At 34.2% G+C, this 19,163-nt stretch overlaps 1 protein-coding gene across 1 annotated transcript in view; it reads left to right on the forward strand.

Annotated features, from left to right (window-relative positions):
• Window positions 1-236: 236 nt before the first annotated feature.
• Window positions 237-19,163, forward strand: part of LOC110028180 (general transcription factor IIE subunit 1) — a 66,033-nt gene continuing 47,106 nt past the window's right edge. The window contains exons 1-4 of the mRNA XM_020729923.1: window positions 237-374; window positions 533-1,010; window positions 1,146-1,268; window positions 13,573-13,693. Coding sequence (XP_020585582.1) covers window positions 985-1,010; window positions 1,146-1,268; window positions 13,573-13,693 — 270 coding nt within the window. The 5' untranslated portion in view covers window positions 237-374; window positions 533-984. The remainder of the gene's footprint in view (window positions 375-532; window positions 1,011-1,145; window positions 1,269-13,572; window positions 13,694-19,163) is intronic.

Genomic DNA, 19,163 nt, shown 5'->3' on the forward strand with positions numbered 1-19,163 from the left:
CATATTAGGCGTGTTCGGGTTTAGGATCGGGCCGGGTCACGAATACAAATTAAAATTATATTTTTATTATTTTTATTTACTTTAATAGATAGGGCCGGACTTTACACATGACGGGATTTGATGGGAGAAACACTTACCTTGAGATCAATATTTTCTCCTCTTGCGGTTTCGCCCAAACTTCCCATCTACGCCTAAACCGTGGCTCATCTCCCTTCCCCTCCTGGTTTCGCTCAAAGCCATCGCCTTTCTTACCCTCACGATACAGTCGCCATTAGAGTCGGAAGGCAACGACGGATCGCGGCTTACATGAACCACCGAAATTCCCATCTTTCTCATTTTTCCGCTCCGCTCCTAGAAAACATTGAGGGAGGAAGGTACGCCTGTTCACGCCATTCTTCCACTCCGCTCGTCCCGGATTTACTAAATCCGCCGATTCACGGGATTTACTAAATCCCGGATTTGCGTTGAATCGGCTTCATTTTAGGATTTGCCAAATCTCATGATTTACCGAGATGCATTTTGCTGTTTGCAGGATTCAGCTTATATTATGCGTAAATCCTGCTTAAAACCGGCTACTAAACAGCCCCTTAGGTTACAGTTGGGTACATACAATCAAATTTATGTAATAAGCTTGTGGATTATATGAAAACACGGTAAAGTCGGAACCCTCGCCTTTCTCCCTCAAATTCACATCCCCTAAAAATTTGCAACCCTCGACGACAAGGAATAGATGAAGTGGCGAAGGGAGCTTACTGGAGAAGCCATCTACGGGACATGTGGTTGTGAAGGAGAAGAGGAGGTCGCGAGACTTGCGGATTCTGTTAAATCCGTCCAATTCCCGAAATACTGAATCCTGGATTTGAGATAAAAGGGCAAGAAACGGGATTTAAGGTTCTGTTGGATTTGAAGTTATCAGTTATTCATTTTGCCAGAGTCTTAGGTTGAATCCTGCCGGAAAGTTTACTTTCAGACCCTTCTTCCATAATGAGTAGTTTTGAGCCTTTCAACAGGTATGATTCTTCATCAAAATTGGGGCTTCCCGATTATTCTTCCTCAGGCAGAATTCTTTTTTATTTCTGCTGCATACGGTTCCATGCGTTTCTTCCGCTCTGACCATAAATTATGGTTTTTTTGATGATGTTAAGACTGGTGAGGCTGGCGGCTAGGGCCTTCTACGATGACATTACCATGAAGGGCGATAACCAACCAAAGACTGGGAGGGGCGATAACCGGGGAATGACAGTGGTTGTGTTGGATGCGCTCACCAGGTATAAATTCAGCCTCAAGGACTAAAACCTTTTCATCTTTGTAGATAGCGTTCAAATGTATAAAATATTAAGAAAATTTCTAAATAATTCCAATTTGAGGATCTGCTCTGTGTAAATTTTTATAAAGCTTTTGAAAGACTTTGAATAAAACTGTTTTCATCTGCGGAGTTCTTTCATTGTATGTTGCAGCAGTAGAATATCGATTGACCATTGAAATAAAGTGGAACTGTTGTTGAAGCCACAACTTTATTGCTAGTTGACATAGTAAGGGGGTGTTTGGTAGCATACTTTTAACCGGATTTAGCCATGGCCGTTAAATCAAATATTCTCTGGCTCTGTCTATTTTTGACATAAATACGGACTTACTAAATCCGATTCACACGCTGATTTAAGGGAGTTATTCCGTTGTGGCTTATGAGCGTGTCTCCTTCAAATATAGATTTGATAAAACTCAGATTTACTAAATCCTATTGAACGTTACTCTGGGACGCAACCTGGTTGCTAAATTTATTAGGCGTTAGCTCAAGATATATATATATATATATATATATGTCTATACTGATTCTGAAAAGTTTACTTATCACTTGTTGGTTTCACCATGTTTGTTGATGCTACTAGTTGTTTATTTTGGCCCATTTTTTAATGGATATGAACATCCTAACTTTGACTCCTAAATTAAAAAATGACTCCTAAATAAATTTTCTTTTGCCTTTGATATGGGGGACTCTTCAAAATTAAACTCAGCCCAATTTGGCTTGAGTTGAGTAAAAAAATGGAATAGGGGTTATACATATCAAATTAAGGCCAATAGGTTTCTTAAGCTTAAAATAAGCAAGAGAACTTATGGTGTCAAGGTGCGACCTTAGTAATGCAAAATGGATCCAAAATAAGAAGCCTTGACATAATTTTTACCTAAATTAGCAAGGCAGATGAAAACAGTTGTTTATTTAAAATTTTGAAAACTTCAAATCTGCTCTACTATTAAGACCACACAATTAGGACTCATAACCAATATTAAGTGAATTTCAGTGAGTAAAGAACAATCTCCACAATTCAAGCCAAGCATGGAGAAAATCTTGAATATGGTCTTGCTTGTATCATAGCTTATTTATAGTGGATAGGAATTATCTTATACTTTCTATTTTTAGGGTTTATTTGAATATTATTATTATTTTTTGATTTTCTATCCAGGAATTTGATGGCTAAGAAACATAGTTTGTAACTAGGCTTTAAGATCAATGGAAATCAAGTGAAACATGTTTTAATGTAATCGATGTTAGTATTTTTTTTATTCCTTCTCCTCTCCAAAACCTGCCGGCTCTTAGTCTTAGGCATATCAGAGGCATTGAAAGATTTAAAGTTCATTTCACTAGTTTTAACTAAGAGACGTTAGTAATATTGTTATTTCGACTGCTGGTTGCATCTATCTGGAAAAGTAATTGCGATTTTTCATACCATTTCTTTTGTCTTACTGCTATATTATAGTGAATTTAATCACTATTAAAGGTTGAAAATGAGAGGAAACAATTCTAAAGAAAAGCAAAAGACAAGTCAAAGTAATGATCGAGAATTCTGCAATTCCATGCCAAGGAACCATTATCTTTGAGCTTTATTTTAAGAGTATATTTTATTTGATGTCATAATAAATTGAAATCTTTTAATGTCTCCTAAAGTAAGCCAAGTGGATGAAAAATCTCATTTGTTTTTGTAATTACCTGACTTACGAGCTTGAAATTATCAGGGGGAATTGTGAGTTTGACGGATAAAAACTATCTAACTGTTTCATTTCATGATTAAAATGAAATTCAAAATACGAAAGAGATTCTATTATGAAATTTAAAGATACAACAAATTTATATAGTTTTTTAAATATTTAGATTTGACAAAATAAAAAAATAACACAATATACCTATCATCCTGTGCTCCATGGCACCTATGCACGTACACTTGAGGGTCCGACAAGCTTAAAGTTAGTTTCTCTATAAATTGTTAGCAGCTGAAGGGTTGAGTTAAGTTACTCAGTGGACAAATATTTCTAAGTTACAATAATTCTCATTTAAATATATTTTGTAAAATTTTAGTAAACAATAAAAATAATTATGCAGTAAAAGAAAATAGTAAAAAACAATTTAATTTACTTTCATTTATCATGTTAACTTTTCATAATTGAGAGTCACCGTCTAAACATGTGCATAAATATATATATATATATATATATAAGCTTTTCCAGCCTTCCATAAAAGAAGACAATCATTTTTATTTTCATTTTATGGCACGCGCACATTGCATTTCCCCTGTTAGTACCATCCGAGGGTGATTCTCATATGCATGCATATATCATATATATATTTTTTTCATTTAATATTTAAAAGAAAGAAAAAACATGAATTTTTTGCATTTTAAAAGAAACACTAAAAAATAGTAAAGACGTTTAAAATAAATAAAATTATTTTAAGATAAATATATATTACCCTTTTGTATGATTTAGTCAAATTCTCTTTTCTCTAATCAAAATTTAATCTTTTGGCTCACTCACCCATAAGATCAATTTAATTTCTATTAGTTTTATTTTCATTTCATTTTAATTCTAACTATACTATTATTATTTAAATATATTAATGTGAAATTTCTGCCTAATTGGTAATTTCATAGAAATATTCAAATTTTCTTTATCCCCATGAAATTTTTAATTTATTGATTTTAACAAGTTTTCATTAATATTTATGCATATTATGACATTAACTAAATATATTTTATGTTAACGCTTTTAAAATTTTCATTTGGGTGTACCTAATTTTAAGAGTAACTTAATAATAAAAAAGTTTTAAACTTAGGTTTCTTTATTTCATTTTATCTTTAATTAATTAGGAAAAATCACAATTAATTATTAAAATCAAGTTTTATATCTGAATTCTTTTTGTCCCCCATTCTTTGACTTTGCTTCCTCGTCAAATTCCCTACATAAAGTCATTTTTATTTTTATTATTAATTTAAATTTAATTTAAATTATTTCATATTAATTACTAAAAATTTTTCTTATGTTAAACCCTTAATTCATTCTCGTCAAGCCCACAACCAATGAAATTGAGCCTTAAGCTCTGGATTGAGCTTCATGCACGATTGCTCCCTTCCTTCCTCGCACAGGAATCACAAATGGGTGAGGAGGGCTCGCGTGAGATGCCGCTTCCTCCTCTTCTTTCCTCTGCTCAGTTAGGGCACATGAAGCCGAATATTCTTCTCCTCCTCAATTCTATTCTGATACCTCAATAATTTTTCTTCATTGTACTCATATTTCTTCATCTGACTTGCATTCACCTGGTCAAATACTTTCTGAAACTTTTCGTCATGTGACAATGCATCTTGTATTATGTCCTTCAAAGTTTGTTGAATTAACATTTCAATAGTGCAAAACTTTCATCATTTGGTGTCACTACTGATTACTGTAACTGCTGCATATCTTTAATCAGTTCTTGCTGTGTAATTACTCGGTTAGATCTGCCACTTCCCTTTCTGTTCAGTGTGTCTGTCAGAACATTTACTTTCCCCAGGTGATATTGGATATTCAAATCATAATATTTAATTAGCTCAAGCCATCTTCTTTGCCTTAAATACTAATTTTGTGTGAAAATATAGTTTAAACTTTGGTGATTAGTGAATGCTTACACCTGACACCGTATAAATAATGCCTCCATATTTTCAAGCAAATATACCTGCTGCTAGCTCCAGATCATGTGTCGGATAATTCTTCTCATGAGTTTTCGGTTGTCTAAAGACAAGCAATTATCTTCCTATGTGCATAAGCACACATGCAAGTCCCCTTAAAAATGCATCATTGTTGATTTGGAAGCCTTCTTTCTCTGAGAGGATGGTTAATAATAGAGCTGTCATCAAACACATTTTCAATTTCTGAAAGCTTCTTCACAACGATCACTCAAAGTTCGTTGCCTTTCGAGTCAGTTTGGATAAAGACATTGCGATTTGAGAGAACTCCTAAACGAATCTTCTGTAAAAACTTGCCATACCTATGAAACTCCGAATTTACGTAATAGTGGTTGGTTTAGGCCAATCAATTAACAATTGTTTGAATTTTTTTTTTGGGTCCACTATGATACTTTCATTGATAATAATATGCCCCAAGAATATTTTTCTCCTCTGCCGGAATTCACACTTTGACAACGTGACATAACCGACTCTCCTTCAGTGTCTGTAGAACGGTGCAAAGATGATTTGCGTGATGAATCTCATCATTGTAATGAATTAAAATATTGTAAATGAAGACTATCACACATCTATCAAGAAATAGTTTAAAAATTCTGGTCATTAGGTCCATAAAGAAAGTTGGAGCATTTGACAACTAACAAGGCATTACCACAATCTCATAATGCCCGAATCTGGTGCTGAAAGATGTCTTTGCTATTTCATCTTCTTTAATTCTCAATTCGTGAGAACCTGCGCACAGATCAATCTTGGACTTAAACTCCCATCTCTCTTCTTAAAAAAAATCACTAGAGCTCTCCATGGGGAAGTACTTGGCGTGATAAATCCATTTTCCAATAAGTCCTGCAATTGTCTTTTTAATTCTTGCAACTTCTTAATTTCCATCCTATAAAGTACTTTTGCTACTGTTTCTGCACCTGGTATTAAATTGATAGAGAAATTCATCTCTTCTTGGAGGCAAACCTGACAAATCTTCTAAGAAGACTTCTGCGTACTCTTATACAACTAATATATCTTCCAACTTCTTGAGTTCTTTTACAATATCAATGACTTGAGTTAAGCAATCTTGATATATTTTTGCTAATAATTTGCATGCCTTTAAACTGGATATCACCATACATAGGACTTCTCTATCACCCACAAATTTGAATTCTTCTTCACCAGAGTTATTGAACTTGACTATTATTGTAGAGCAATCAATGATTCAGAAGTGATAAGATAACCAATCCATTCCTACGACCATTTCAAATTCGGTTTGTAGTAACACTATTAAATTCATGTTGAAGTTTCTATCACAAATGGCTAGATTCATACAACAGCTTCTATCGACCATTACACGAGACCCATTAGACAGAAGAATTGATAAGGCATCAAGCATTTTGATAGATTCCAATCTTTCGGATTTCACAAACTCTTCAGAGATAAACAAAAATGATGCCCTGATATCAAATAAAGTTCGGACCGATTTGTTTTGAATATATATTAAACTTATAATAAGGAGAATATAAAAGTCTCGAAATAAAATAAAGATTTGGTACGTCTACTGAAAGATTTGGTACGTCTACTGAAAAAAAAAAAAATACTTGTAATGAAGTTAGGTGAATTTTGCTTAATGTTGAGTTAGCGCATATACTATAGACTGTATACCCTCACGAGTCTGACTCGAAGCTAAAGCTGATCTTGCTTATTTAGTTGGCCTCTGTCTGTCAAAAGTCCTTTGAGCAGGTGGAGGCTAACTTTGACATCAACATGGGATAAGGTAGGACACGATTTTGCCATGTGTCCTGGCTGATGACACCAAAAATAAGTGTTGGTGCCCGACAAACATTCTCCTCTGTGTTCCCTTCCATACTTGGTAGTGTGTCCTGACTGATGACACCAAAAATAAGTGTTGGTGCTCGAAAAACATTCTCTTCTATGTTCCCTTCCATACTTTATAGAGGCGTCACACTGTTGCTGCTGCCAGTGCCACTACCGGTACCACTGATGATGAGATGAGGTTTCTTCGAACTAGACTATCTAGACATAATAGATTGGGTGGCCAGTCTCAGTTTGGATTTATCATCTCCTCTCCTCTCCTAAAAATCTTTATGCCTCTGCATAGCCAACAAGTCAATCTCTGTGCTCATCGCCCTCAATGCTTAAAGAGATCAAAGGCTATTGGATGACATTCTTCAATCCAGGTAGAAAGTGGTGGCTTTTTTTCTCGGCATTGGGAATTAACTTAGGTGCATACTTCGACAACAACGTGAACTCAGCCTCGAACTGCATGATAGAGCGGTCACCTTGCACCAATCTGGTGAATCTGTCGTGAATCTGCCTTCTGGCTGAAGGAGAAATACCAATCATAAAAAGTTCTAAGAAAATCCTCCCACTGAACATTACTACTGGATATTCCTCCAAACTTCTCCTGAAGTTGTCCTTGCCACCACCTCTCTTCTTCCCCCTCGAAAGCAAAAGTGATTAATGTGACCCTCCTCTCCTGAGAGCAAGGCAAATTATCAGTGATGTTCTCTATCCTCAACAACCAGTTCTCTGCCTCAACTAGCTTTCCTGCTCTTAAAAGTACTGGTGTTCGCATGTCTTTGAACAACTTCAGATATATATCCATCTGCCCTATTCCATTAGTGCTTGGCTGGGTTTGAGAACCCTAAATAAGTTGTCTAACTGCTACCATCATCAGCAAAAATACCTCCACGGGATGCTAACACTGCCAGATGGAGGATCAATAAATGCTGGAAGTATCAGTTTCTGCTGATAAATTGCTATCACCTCTCTATTATTACTATTAATATCATCCGAATTGATATCAATTGCCCTGAAATACCAGAATTTTACAATTATTGATATAAAAGTATAATTAATATTTAATTTTCTTAATGATTATTAATGATTTTCTTAATTACCTTTTTATGATCACTTTCATACTTTCCTCGACTATGATATGAATCTTTTCACAACTCGCCTCGGAGCTTGCAGTTACCAAGGTAGGAGTTGTCGGTCAGACGAAGAAAAACTATCTAAAAGTTTCGTTTTATAATTAAAATGAAATAAAAAACACAAAAGAGCTACTTCATATAAATTTTTAAATATTCACAATAGTAAAAAAAAAAACCCCTAAAAACAGAGTACCTAACATCTTGCTCTCTACGACGCCTGTATACGTACTCTAAGGGGTCTATTTAGCCTAAAACTAGTTTTTCTGCAAAATGTTAGCAACTGAAGGGTTGAGTTAAATTACTCGGTGGACAAATGTTTATAAATTACAATAATTATCATTTTAATATTTTCGTAAATTTTTTGCAAATAATAAAAATTACTATACAATGAAAGAAAACAGTAAAGGAAATAATTTTATTTATTTTCAGTTATTGTTTATAAATTACAATAATTATCATTTTAATATTTTTGTAAATTTTTTGCAAATAATAAAAATGACTATACAATGAAAGAAAGCAGTAAAGGAAATAATTTTATTTATTTTCAGTTATGTATGTTACACTTTTTATTATTTGGAGTCATCGTCTAAACATATACTTTAAAAAAATATACGTTTAACCTCTTCCAACTCACCGTAATGGTAAACAACCATTTTCATTTTCATTTTCGTGGACGGTTACATTGCATTCTCTTGCCAACACTATCTATGGAATGACTCCCATATGCTTGCATCTTTTATATTTTATTTCTTTTCATTCATTTAACATTTAAAAGATAAAATATGGATTTTTTTTAGATTTAAAAGAGATGATAGCAAATAGTGAAAACGTGTAAATTGATAAAACTATTGTAAAATAAAAACATATTTCCCACTTTTACGATATAGTCAAATTGTCATTTTCCTTGGTGCAAATCTATTCTCTTGGCTCGCTCACTCATAAGAGCAGTTCAATTTTTATTTCATTTTAATTCTAATTTTACTATTATTATTTAAATATATCATTTGAAATTTTGGCCTAATTGACAATTTCATAGAAATATTCAAATTACATTTATCTCTATGAAAATTGCAATTTATTGATTTTGACAACACTTCATTATACTAATACATATAATGACAATAATTAAATAAATTTTATGTTAAAGCTTCTAAAATATTCATTTGGGCATGCTCAAATTTAATTGTAACTTAATTATAAATAAGCTTTAAACTTAGGGTTCGTTATTTCATTTTGTCATAAATTAATATGGAAAAATCACAATTAATTATTAACATTAAGTTTCATACATGATTTTTTTTCTTCCTTCTTCTCCGCCTTAACTTCCTCGTCGAATTTCCTGCATAAAGTTTAACAAAATTAAGTCATTTTTAATTTTAGTATCAATTGAAATTTAATTTCTATTGTTTAATATTAATTACTAAAAAAAATTGTTCCTTTAAACTCTTAATTCATTCCCGTTGAGCCCTCAGCCTTTGAAACTGAGCCTTAAGCTCTGATTGAGCTTTCTGCACGATCGCTCTCTTGCTTCCTTGCACAGGAAACAAAAATGAGTGAAAGAAGGCTCGCGTGAGATGCTCGCTTCCTCCTCTCATTTCCTCTGCTCGATTAGGGAAAATGAAGTTGAATCTTCCTTCTCCTTCGTACAAGGAAATGACATGAGAGGAAGCTTCGCTCCAACCACTCAACCTTCATATGCTCGCTCGAAGGTCTCTTGATCACTGAAAAAGGCTCGTATGGTTATAGCAGTTGCGTGCGACCTCTCCTTTCACTGGCTGCTCGCGGCACTTGATGGAGCCACTCGAGCTTTTTCAAGCACATTTGATCGTGGGCTATGGGAGGAAACGACACACCAGGTGAGCCGCTTGTCTTGAGCTTTTTCAAGCACATTTGATCGTGGGCTATGGGGGGAAACGACACACCAGGTGAGCCGCTTGTCTTCTCCTTCTATTTATTTTTCTTCTTCCTCCACCGCTTCTTTTTTTGCCGCACTCTCTCGGTCTCTCTAACACCTTCGTTTGGCTTTCTCTCGCTCTCTCTGTCTCTCTCGACACTTCTGTTGAGTTCAAATGGGATGGAAATGAGAGGATAGTCTTGACTTATTTTCTCACGGGCGATTGGTGAAACAAACAAACAATGCCTGTGAAACAACACCTGCTTCATAGTTGTCGTAACACATAAATTCAATTGATTTCATTTTTTTTATAATTATTTGAATTTTTTTTAAAATAAAGATTATTATTACAGTTTCACAATATCCTATAAATTCATAATATGATTGTGTTTGTGGGGTTGGAGTGATTTAAGGTCAGGTTGATGTTAAAACACTTTTCTTCCACTAATAAGATTCGATATTATGGGTAAATTGAGGGCTTGTAGTCGACTTAAGTCAACACAACTAATTGTATGCCCAAGCCTTAACTGTCGTTAAGCTATTTTGTTGAGATAAGCTAGTCTAAACAGAGGTAAGCTGGGAAAATTATTTGGTTGGTTTCAGGTCTAACTACATGTTTTTCTACTCATCATAATAACTATTTTAAAGTATATATTAATTAATTAGGAGGATTAAATAGTTATTATTAGTCCCTAATTGATTGTTATTTTTCTAGAACAAAATCTCATAAAAATTTTGATAACATCTCCCTATAAAACATATCATTTACACTAGTCAAAATTTAATTAATTTTCCAAATTCGTCATTGTAACTAGTTTTTTCATAATAATCATCAATAGATACCGAGGGCATAAATATGAAAACAGAACTTCATGCTCCAATAACCATGTCTCACAGATAAATAAACAATACACAGGTTAAACTACTTCTGAGAATTCTGCTTTTTGCATCATTTATGATAAAACTTGTTTACATAAGCCTACAGAAGCATATTCTGACTATAAAGCCTGTAAAAACACTATGAATTACTAAGGGCTTTTTTGGGATCGCTTCTTTTATTTGTTTTTACTTTTATTTTAAATACATGTTTGTTTAGGTTTGTTGAGATGAGAATGCTTAGGTGGATGAGTGGCTTTACAATTGGAAACAAAATGCGAAATGATATATCCGTGAAAGGGTTAATGTAGCTCTAGTGGCAGGCATGATGAGAGAGAGTTTGTCTTAGACGGTTTGGGCACATTAAACATCGACCATCTGATGATCCAGTAAGAAAAGTGGATGTTTTAGAATCGACTTATGTTAAGAAAGATAGAGCTAGACCTAAAAAGACATGGCCATGTTGTATTAAAAATGATCTTAATTTATTATAATTATATGAAATATGACACTCAGTTGAACACTCTGGAGAAAAAAATTTAATGTAGCCAACCTCATTTAGTGGGATAAAGGCTTGTTATTGTTGTTGTTAATGTTGTGCTGTTTAATGCATTTTTGTATTTTTTATTTTTAAAAATAAATTAGCCTGTTTTTAAAAACACTCAAAACATTTACAAGTTATTTGGAGTATCTTTAAAAACAGCTAAATATATTATGTCTTAACAAACATGTTTTATTTTAACTTAAAACTTTTAAAAAAATTAAAAATCAAAATTGATCCCTAAGAGCCCCTAGAATATGAAATTTGGTTGTGCTCCCTGTGGTACATCACTCAACTATTGTGCTGGTTCAGTAAGCTTTCATCCACTAATTGCTGGTAACAAGAAGAGAGGAAGTGCACCTCATTGCTTCAAATTGTTTCAAAATAAACTTTAAGCGAACATTCCTTCTTTCAAGTTACAATACTCTAGGTTGTATCCCATCAAAAACAACATAACAATGCATGCATGGAAAGTATTACTAGAAAAGATTTTGCCATAAAATGAAATTACTATATTATTCATGCAAAGTTGTAATAAAGACCAGTCTACCTTTACAAACTGGAATAATAAACGATAGTTATAATGTGGAAAGTTTAGTATAATTTTAATACATTAAGGTGAAATTATAAAAAAATACATTAATTAAAAATGCAGTATAACACGAAACAAAAATTTAAATTGACAAGTGATGCTTGGAAAAGAAAATGATTCTTCCACACCCTTTATTCAAAATTGGAAGCTCAATTAGAGTTTTTCATCTCCAGAAGTGCAAGCTGACAAAACATTATTGTGGCGAGTATTTGGCAATAATTCCAAAACTTATTACTATTTGCTTTTGGACACATCAAATGAATGGTTCAGCTATAATTCATGGGTCGGTTACACTATAATAAAGTCGTCAATAATATTCTTTGGGTTGACTATATTCTTAAAGGCTAATGTGTATATTTTATTTGCTTCCTGATTAATGGTCATTTTCATGGGAAAATGAGCTTCAAGGGGAGATTTGCGATGAATAGGTTTTTTAAACTCAAATTCAGCCTAATATTGGCTCAATTAAGCAAGGAACTGAAAAATTGAGATTTAGCTATATCAAATTGAGGCTAGTAGGACAGTCTTAAAATAAGCAAGATGACCTATTCAACTGGGGTCTAGATTCATGATAACTGTGTCCAAAATATATGAAATTTAGGTATAAATTTTACCCATTTCAATGAGTATGTCAAATTTGTTTTTACTAAAGTTTTTAAGAAGTCTAAACTAACTCCATACTTCAAGTTTTACAAGTATGATTTATTATTGATATTGATGGAGTTTGGGAAATTTTAAAATTAACTCCACAAATCATGTCAAATTTGGAGAAAATATTGTATAAAATCAAGCCAAATCTCTTAAAAAGAGGAGACACCTAATGAGGGATTAAGAAATCAAGAAATTCTTGACGAGACTATAATTTACTCTATAAAGGCTCTCCATCTTCTCTTCGCCGCCCAAATCAAAATGATAATCTTATAGAATTTTTTTTTTGCATTTTTACTTAATAGCCAATAAAGGTTATAACTGTTTCGATAAGGTCGTGTATTATCAAATAGCTTGTCTAAAGTAAATGTGTATTATATTGTATTTCATAGTTTTAGGAAAGATTTGAATTGAGTGTTACTATTTTGACTACTTTATGAAGTAGTTTTCTGGCAATAAATATAACTTTTAACGAGGCTTTAACATCAATAAAAAACCAGTTATAATAATTTTCTTTCAATTGGCTATGGTAGTTTTTCTTCTGTCCTCCAAAATCCCTCGTCTCCTTGGCCCATGCATAATACAGCAGCCCACTGCAATATCTTCTTCTTGTTCACCATAATTGGCTAGAGTAGGGACTTCATCAACATTGCCATCTCAACCATTAGTTGTGCCCATTGGAAAGGAATCAAGACATACAACAATTTTTTTTTTCTTTTTTTTGCTTTATAGCAATGAATTTATTCATTATTAAAGGTTGAAAACTAGATGAAATTAAGCAGGGGTCTCATATCAGGTTAAATTAACCTGACTTAAATTTGCATAACTGTCCAAATAGTAATCGAATCAATTTCCGCAAGGTAAAAGTCTGGGAAAATATTTAGCCAGTGCTTATTGTTTCAGCTTGCGAAGCAAAGCTCCATGGTGCTTATCAGAAAGAAAATGATTCTAGTAACTAATTTGATGAGACTTATGTTAAATAATTATCCTTTCTGGTTTCATAGCACATCCACTGCTACACAGCCTCATTTTACTGTATCATATGCTAGATTGACAAATTCCGATTGCTTACTACCTTTGTTCTTCATCTGTTTTAGACGCCAATGGGTTAGAGAGGAAGATTTGGCTAAAGCTTTGAAGTTGCATTCAAAACAACTTCGTCGCACATTGAGGTTTTTTGAAGAAGAGAAGTTAGTCACGAGGGAACATCGGAAAGAGGTTATCCATTTCCTCACTATCTATACACAGCATTTATTGCTATTTGCTACACTCAGTTAATTACTTCATGGAAAGAAAGAAACTCCAGGCGTTAAAACTGATAAAAATTAAGTTTTACATGGATTATTTAGTTTGTTGAGCAAGTCAGTAAAAAAGTTTCTTGATTGACTCCATTAAGAAGACATCTGTGTTATTATAGTTTATGATCTATATTTGTTGGCGTTATCTTTAGTTAACTTGCTTAGGTAAAATTACATTTATTTGACAAATATAATGGTTATTTTTGTATTTAGATTTCTCTAGTCTTTATAAAATATTAGAATGAATTTGATTAATAGTCATTGTTGATTAAGAGTAGATTGATCAGTAAGGTTGATCTATGATTCTATTTGATAATGTTTTACTTGGCCAAAATTTTATTATAAGAAAAATTAATATGGTTAAAAAATATGTATCAAAATAAAAAAGTTAAATATAAAATATATTTAAAAATTCATACCAAAATTTCAATTTTATTTAAAAAAATTTAAAAAATAGAAAATTTTCTATCTTTTTTATGTAGCGTTTATGTGTATGGATATTGATTAGTTAGATTTGATAAATGCAACCTTTTTTTAATGGTACATAGCACAATAACTCTCTCTTTGTTTTTACATTTGAAAAGTTTCAGACGGGGGAGTTGTTTTTTTTATTGTGACTTGATTTATGGTACATTAATTTATATTATTTTTTTTTTTCCATTTTCCTCATGTGATATGAGAATGTCAACAGCCACAATGCTTTGTCTATTTGGATATTTATTTTATTAAAGTATTTGAATGATGAAAAATTAATTTATCTTAAAACATTAATTTCAATATTCTATGAGTCTAAATACTTGAAATGATGGTTTCACCTTTTTCTTTGAGGTGTGTTGTCACGACGAGCGTCTTATCTAATTATCAATTATAACATAGATGCAAATTTTGAAATCCAACTTTCTCATGATTGAATTTTTAAAGTGGATTTATGTCTCTCCCATGTGCAGCTTATTATTATTTTTACATGGTTATGATATTGGATTCATGGCCTCATTTAGTTTGTGAGGACATAAGACATTTTCTTACCTCTAGTCATGAAGCTTGGCTTTGCTAATTGATAGAATTTCTTTGATATTTCCATACTTTTTAGTATCATTAATATTTTTGAAACAGCTAGATGAATATTTTGGTTCATGTGTTGGCAAACATTGGCCCTTCACACTTTCCTACTTCCGTTGCTCTTAAAGAATCAGTTATGGTTGCATTTCACAAATCATTTGGTCATTTATATTCAAATCATGTCCAAAGTGGTATTCATTGCCACTAAAGGTTGTGTCACTCAAAATCCTTCAACAATTTAAACTTTGAATTGAACGTGTTCGTGCGGCAGCTGCAGCTTTTTAGCTTTTTAGCTGCAGCTGCACTGCTCTAGGCAGCTGCAGCTTTTTAGCTTTTTAGCTGCAGCTGCATTGCTCTAGGAAGCTGTAGCTGACTGTCTGTGTGTTGCAGTTATGTGAAAATAGCTGTGGGATAGTTGTTTCTGGACTATGTTTAGTAAATTCGTTTGTAATAGAACTGTGCCACCCACATATTTGATACTTCAAAAACAAAAATTCAGTTCAAAACAATACAAAAATTCTGATACATAATTCACTTAACAGTGAGCACAAAAAGTGCAAGAAAAAGTCAAGAAATATTAAAATTACATTTAATAAAATGATTAAATTATTTTTAGCATACAGGCTGTGTATGTCCCTCGCCACAACGTCCTCCAATGGCACTGTCCAATCTGGATCACCGCCTGCAGCAGAGTCTGATGGACTGTCCGCCCCCCGGAAGAAGTCACATTTTTCACTTAGGGCACATGTAGAACTGTCTCCCGTAACTGTGAGTCTACCATGACGTCAATAGGGTAGTTTGTAGTCCGCAGTGGTAGAGCAGTCGTTGTGATATCCCTGAAACTCTTGAGCTTATCTTTTGTCTCCCGTAACTGTGAGTCTACCATGACGTCAATAAGGTAGTTTGTAGTCCGCAGTGGTAGAGCAGTCGTCGTGATATCCCTGAAACTCTTGAGCTTATCTTTTTTGATTCCTACAAAATACAAATCATTAGTGATGACATGAATTGAGTTTGCTAAAAGAATTAATTGAAAAATAAATTTTGAAATAACGTAAATTTTTTAAACCAATATTATAAAAGGTAAAATACAGGTGACTCTGAATAAAATACATATAGATCCGAATGCTCAATACCAAACATTAATGATATAAATATTTTTCAAAGGAAATTAATTACACATAGCGCTGAATAATTTACAAAAATAAATCCAATCACCCTTCTGCTTACGCATCAGTAATATGTTCCCTCAGCTTAGCCATTTCGCTTGCACCTTCTCCCACTTTAGAAAAGATAGTGGATGCATCATTCTCCGCTCGTGGCAGTGAATGCCCGAGGCGGTACTCATATGCTTCCAGGGGTACATGCTCCCGATCCTCGTTGGCTCTACGAAAGTTAGTGTCGTTGCGGGAAGGATGCCGCTGAATATAATTATGTAGAACCAACGTACAGTAACAATCTGGACTTGTTTGGTAAACGGGTAAGATGACACGTCGCGGAGTATAACCCATTTCTTCTCTCAAACACCAAAACTCTTCTTGATGACACATCGTAAGGAAGAATGCTACTTATTAAACATTTCCTTTCTGCCACTTGTAACGTTGCTGACACGCTCAAAATCATATATATGATATCTCGTACCGGAAAGGGTTTGAGATACCCTCGCTGCAGCAGATAGCCAACATCCACCAAATAATATTTGCCTGAGATGTTTTGCACATATAGTATCAAGCATAAAGTTAATAACCAGAGTATTTGAGACTGAAGCATACCTGGAGGAGGGTGTGAGAAGTTGTATTCGGTATTTTGCCCTGAAAATTAAGCTGTCATGCGTACTATCCTCCCAACCAGAAATTACGAAAGTAAAACACATGTTAAAGTCACAAATGACTATTACGTTCTGCCCGCAGTGTCTGATAAATGCAACCTTTTTGCTATTTGGAACACGTGCATCAACGTTGGTTCCATCAATTGCTCCGATGCAATTATACACAAATCAAAACGAGTTCAAAATATAAGACATTCATATTTAAATTTGAATGCCTTAAATTTGAGAAGTTACCTTGAAGAACGACATTTAGCGTGCATTGTGTAGAATCTCCGAAGGCGTCCGTTTGAAGTTAGGATCTATTGGTTTGATAACTTGCACAGAAAGGTTGGCAAATGCATTCAAACCGATTGAAAAATATCTAATAATCATCTCAGAGGTGTGTTGGAATCGTTCTATTGCACCTTGTATTGACTCGTTCTGCGCTAATATGTACAGGGTGATTGGTAATATCTCGCGTGTAGTCGTCCTCGACGACCCATGAATTCCGTGACGTCCGCTAAATTCTGCCAGAAGATTCGCAGTGTCCCTGGTCATCCGAAAAATGTTGCCGAATCTAATTGGGTGTCCGACAAGCAATTCCCCAACCCATTTGTCCCCAATAAATGATGATGTCAAACATGGAGAGCGATGGACATATGTCTTTTAATATTTGTTGATCAAATAGATTGCTGCATTTTTCCTTCTCTACTTATCTTCGTCTGAATCCATGTAGTAGTTGAGACCAAACAAGATCAGTAAGTTTTGAACAAATCATGTCTCAAGCCGTAGTGATATATGAGCGGTGATGATTTATGAATAATCAACCAATATCAATATTATTGAGCAAAGTCCCAAGCAGGTGAAATAACCAATTAACAATACAATGAAACAAAGAAATACAAGTGTCCCAAACAGCAAATACAAGTGTCTCAAACAACAACAAATAGAACAAATAAAAAAAATGGTCTCAAATGTCTCGCTCATAAAATCGTTGTAGATACGCCACCCTCTTTTCTTTTAGAATTGCAACACAAAAATCTCTGCGGGTGGGATTTTCAAATAATTCGAGTGCAAATAAGTACAATGGCCAATCCTCAGCAATTTTCTTATCCGCATCCAGAATTTGCACGATCTGCTGAATGGAAGTAGCCGGTACTGGACACGTGTCAGAGATAGAGGAAGCTACTAGTTATGATATATAGGTTCTGAGGTAAGTTGCTCCGTTTTTCTTTTACTCTACAGTCAGGCTTGCTTGGTACGAAAAGTGGACTCGACTTCTGTGCTGGGGAGTTCGGTCGAGTAACTCGACAGATCGACCGTCAAGCTCTCATGGGTGGCAACATAAGCTGTCTGATTGGACACACATGCACATTTTCTTGTAGCGACGACGCCCCTGAACATCTTGTCCAGCTTCTCTTCTTGTAGCGACGACGCCCCTGAACATCTTGTCCAACTTCTCCTCCAAATCAGGGTCAAGGCCACAAAGCTTAAACTTATTCGCAGCTGGCACCACCCACCCACAAAAAATATATCATACAATTCAACGAGTACATAAATAAAAATGAACAAATTAGAGCACGTGAAAAAAGTCTCACCGCAAGTCTTTCTGCCCACCACTTCTCCGAAGCATTAATGGTTCGCTTCACCGGATCCCACCCCAAGCCCCTTGATCCGCGTTTGAGTTCCTTCCATAATTTCCAATTCTTATTGAGTTGATCTCATTTGTTCTTCGACTGCATCTTGTCATACTCTCGACCTGTACTCTCCTTGAATTTCTTAATTATGTTCTTCCACTCTTCCTTGTTGAAATATGTCGCGGGCCTATTTCTCAGATCAATTTCAATGAGGTAAATGTCACAAAAGATTATTTATGTTTCCTTATCCCACAGTGAGGGTGTTGCAGCTTCTTTGGCCTTGGTCATTTTACTACTATGATAGCAACAACAACAACAACAACAAGAACAAAGCCTTAATCCCACTGCGTGGGGTCGGCTACATGAATCTTTTTTCTCCACCACGTCCTATTTAGTGTCATATTTTCATTTAGTTCTAGTAAATTAAGATCATTTTTAATACAATAAGCCCAAGTCTTCCTAGGTCTACCTCTGCCTTTCTTAACACAAGTCGAATCTAAAACATCTACTCTCCTAATCGAATCATCAGATGGTCGACGTTTCATGTGACCAACCATCTAAGACGACTTTCTCTAATTTTGTCCGTCGCAGGAGCTACACCAACCCTATCACGAATATATTCATTTCATATTTTGTCTCTAAGTGTAAAGCCACTCATCCACCTAATCATTCTCATCTCGACAACACTTAACTTATTATTATGCTTCTCTTTTAAAGGCCAACATTCAACGCCATAGAGCATTTGCAGGTCTCACCACCATCTTATAAAATTTTCCTTTCAGTCTTAGCGGTACTTTTCTATCACACAAAAGGCCCAAAGCATTCCTCCACTTCAACCAACCAACTTGAATTCTACTATTAACATCCCCATCTATATCACCATCGCTTTG

This window comes from Phalaenopsis equestris, unplaced genomic scaffold, assembly GCF_001263595.1.
Source record: "Phalaenopsis equestris unplaced genomic scaffold, ASM126359v1 Scaffold000500, whole genome shotgun sequence".
NCBI lineage: Eukaryota > Viridiplantae > Streptophyta > Magnoliopsida > Asparagales > Orchidaceae > Phalaenopsis > Phalaenopsis equestris.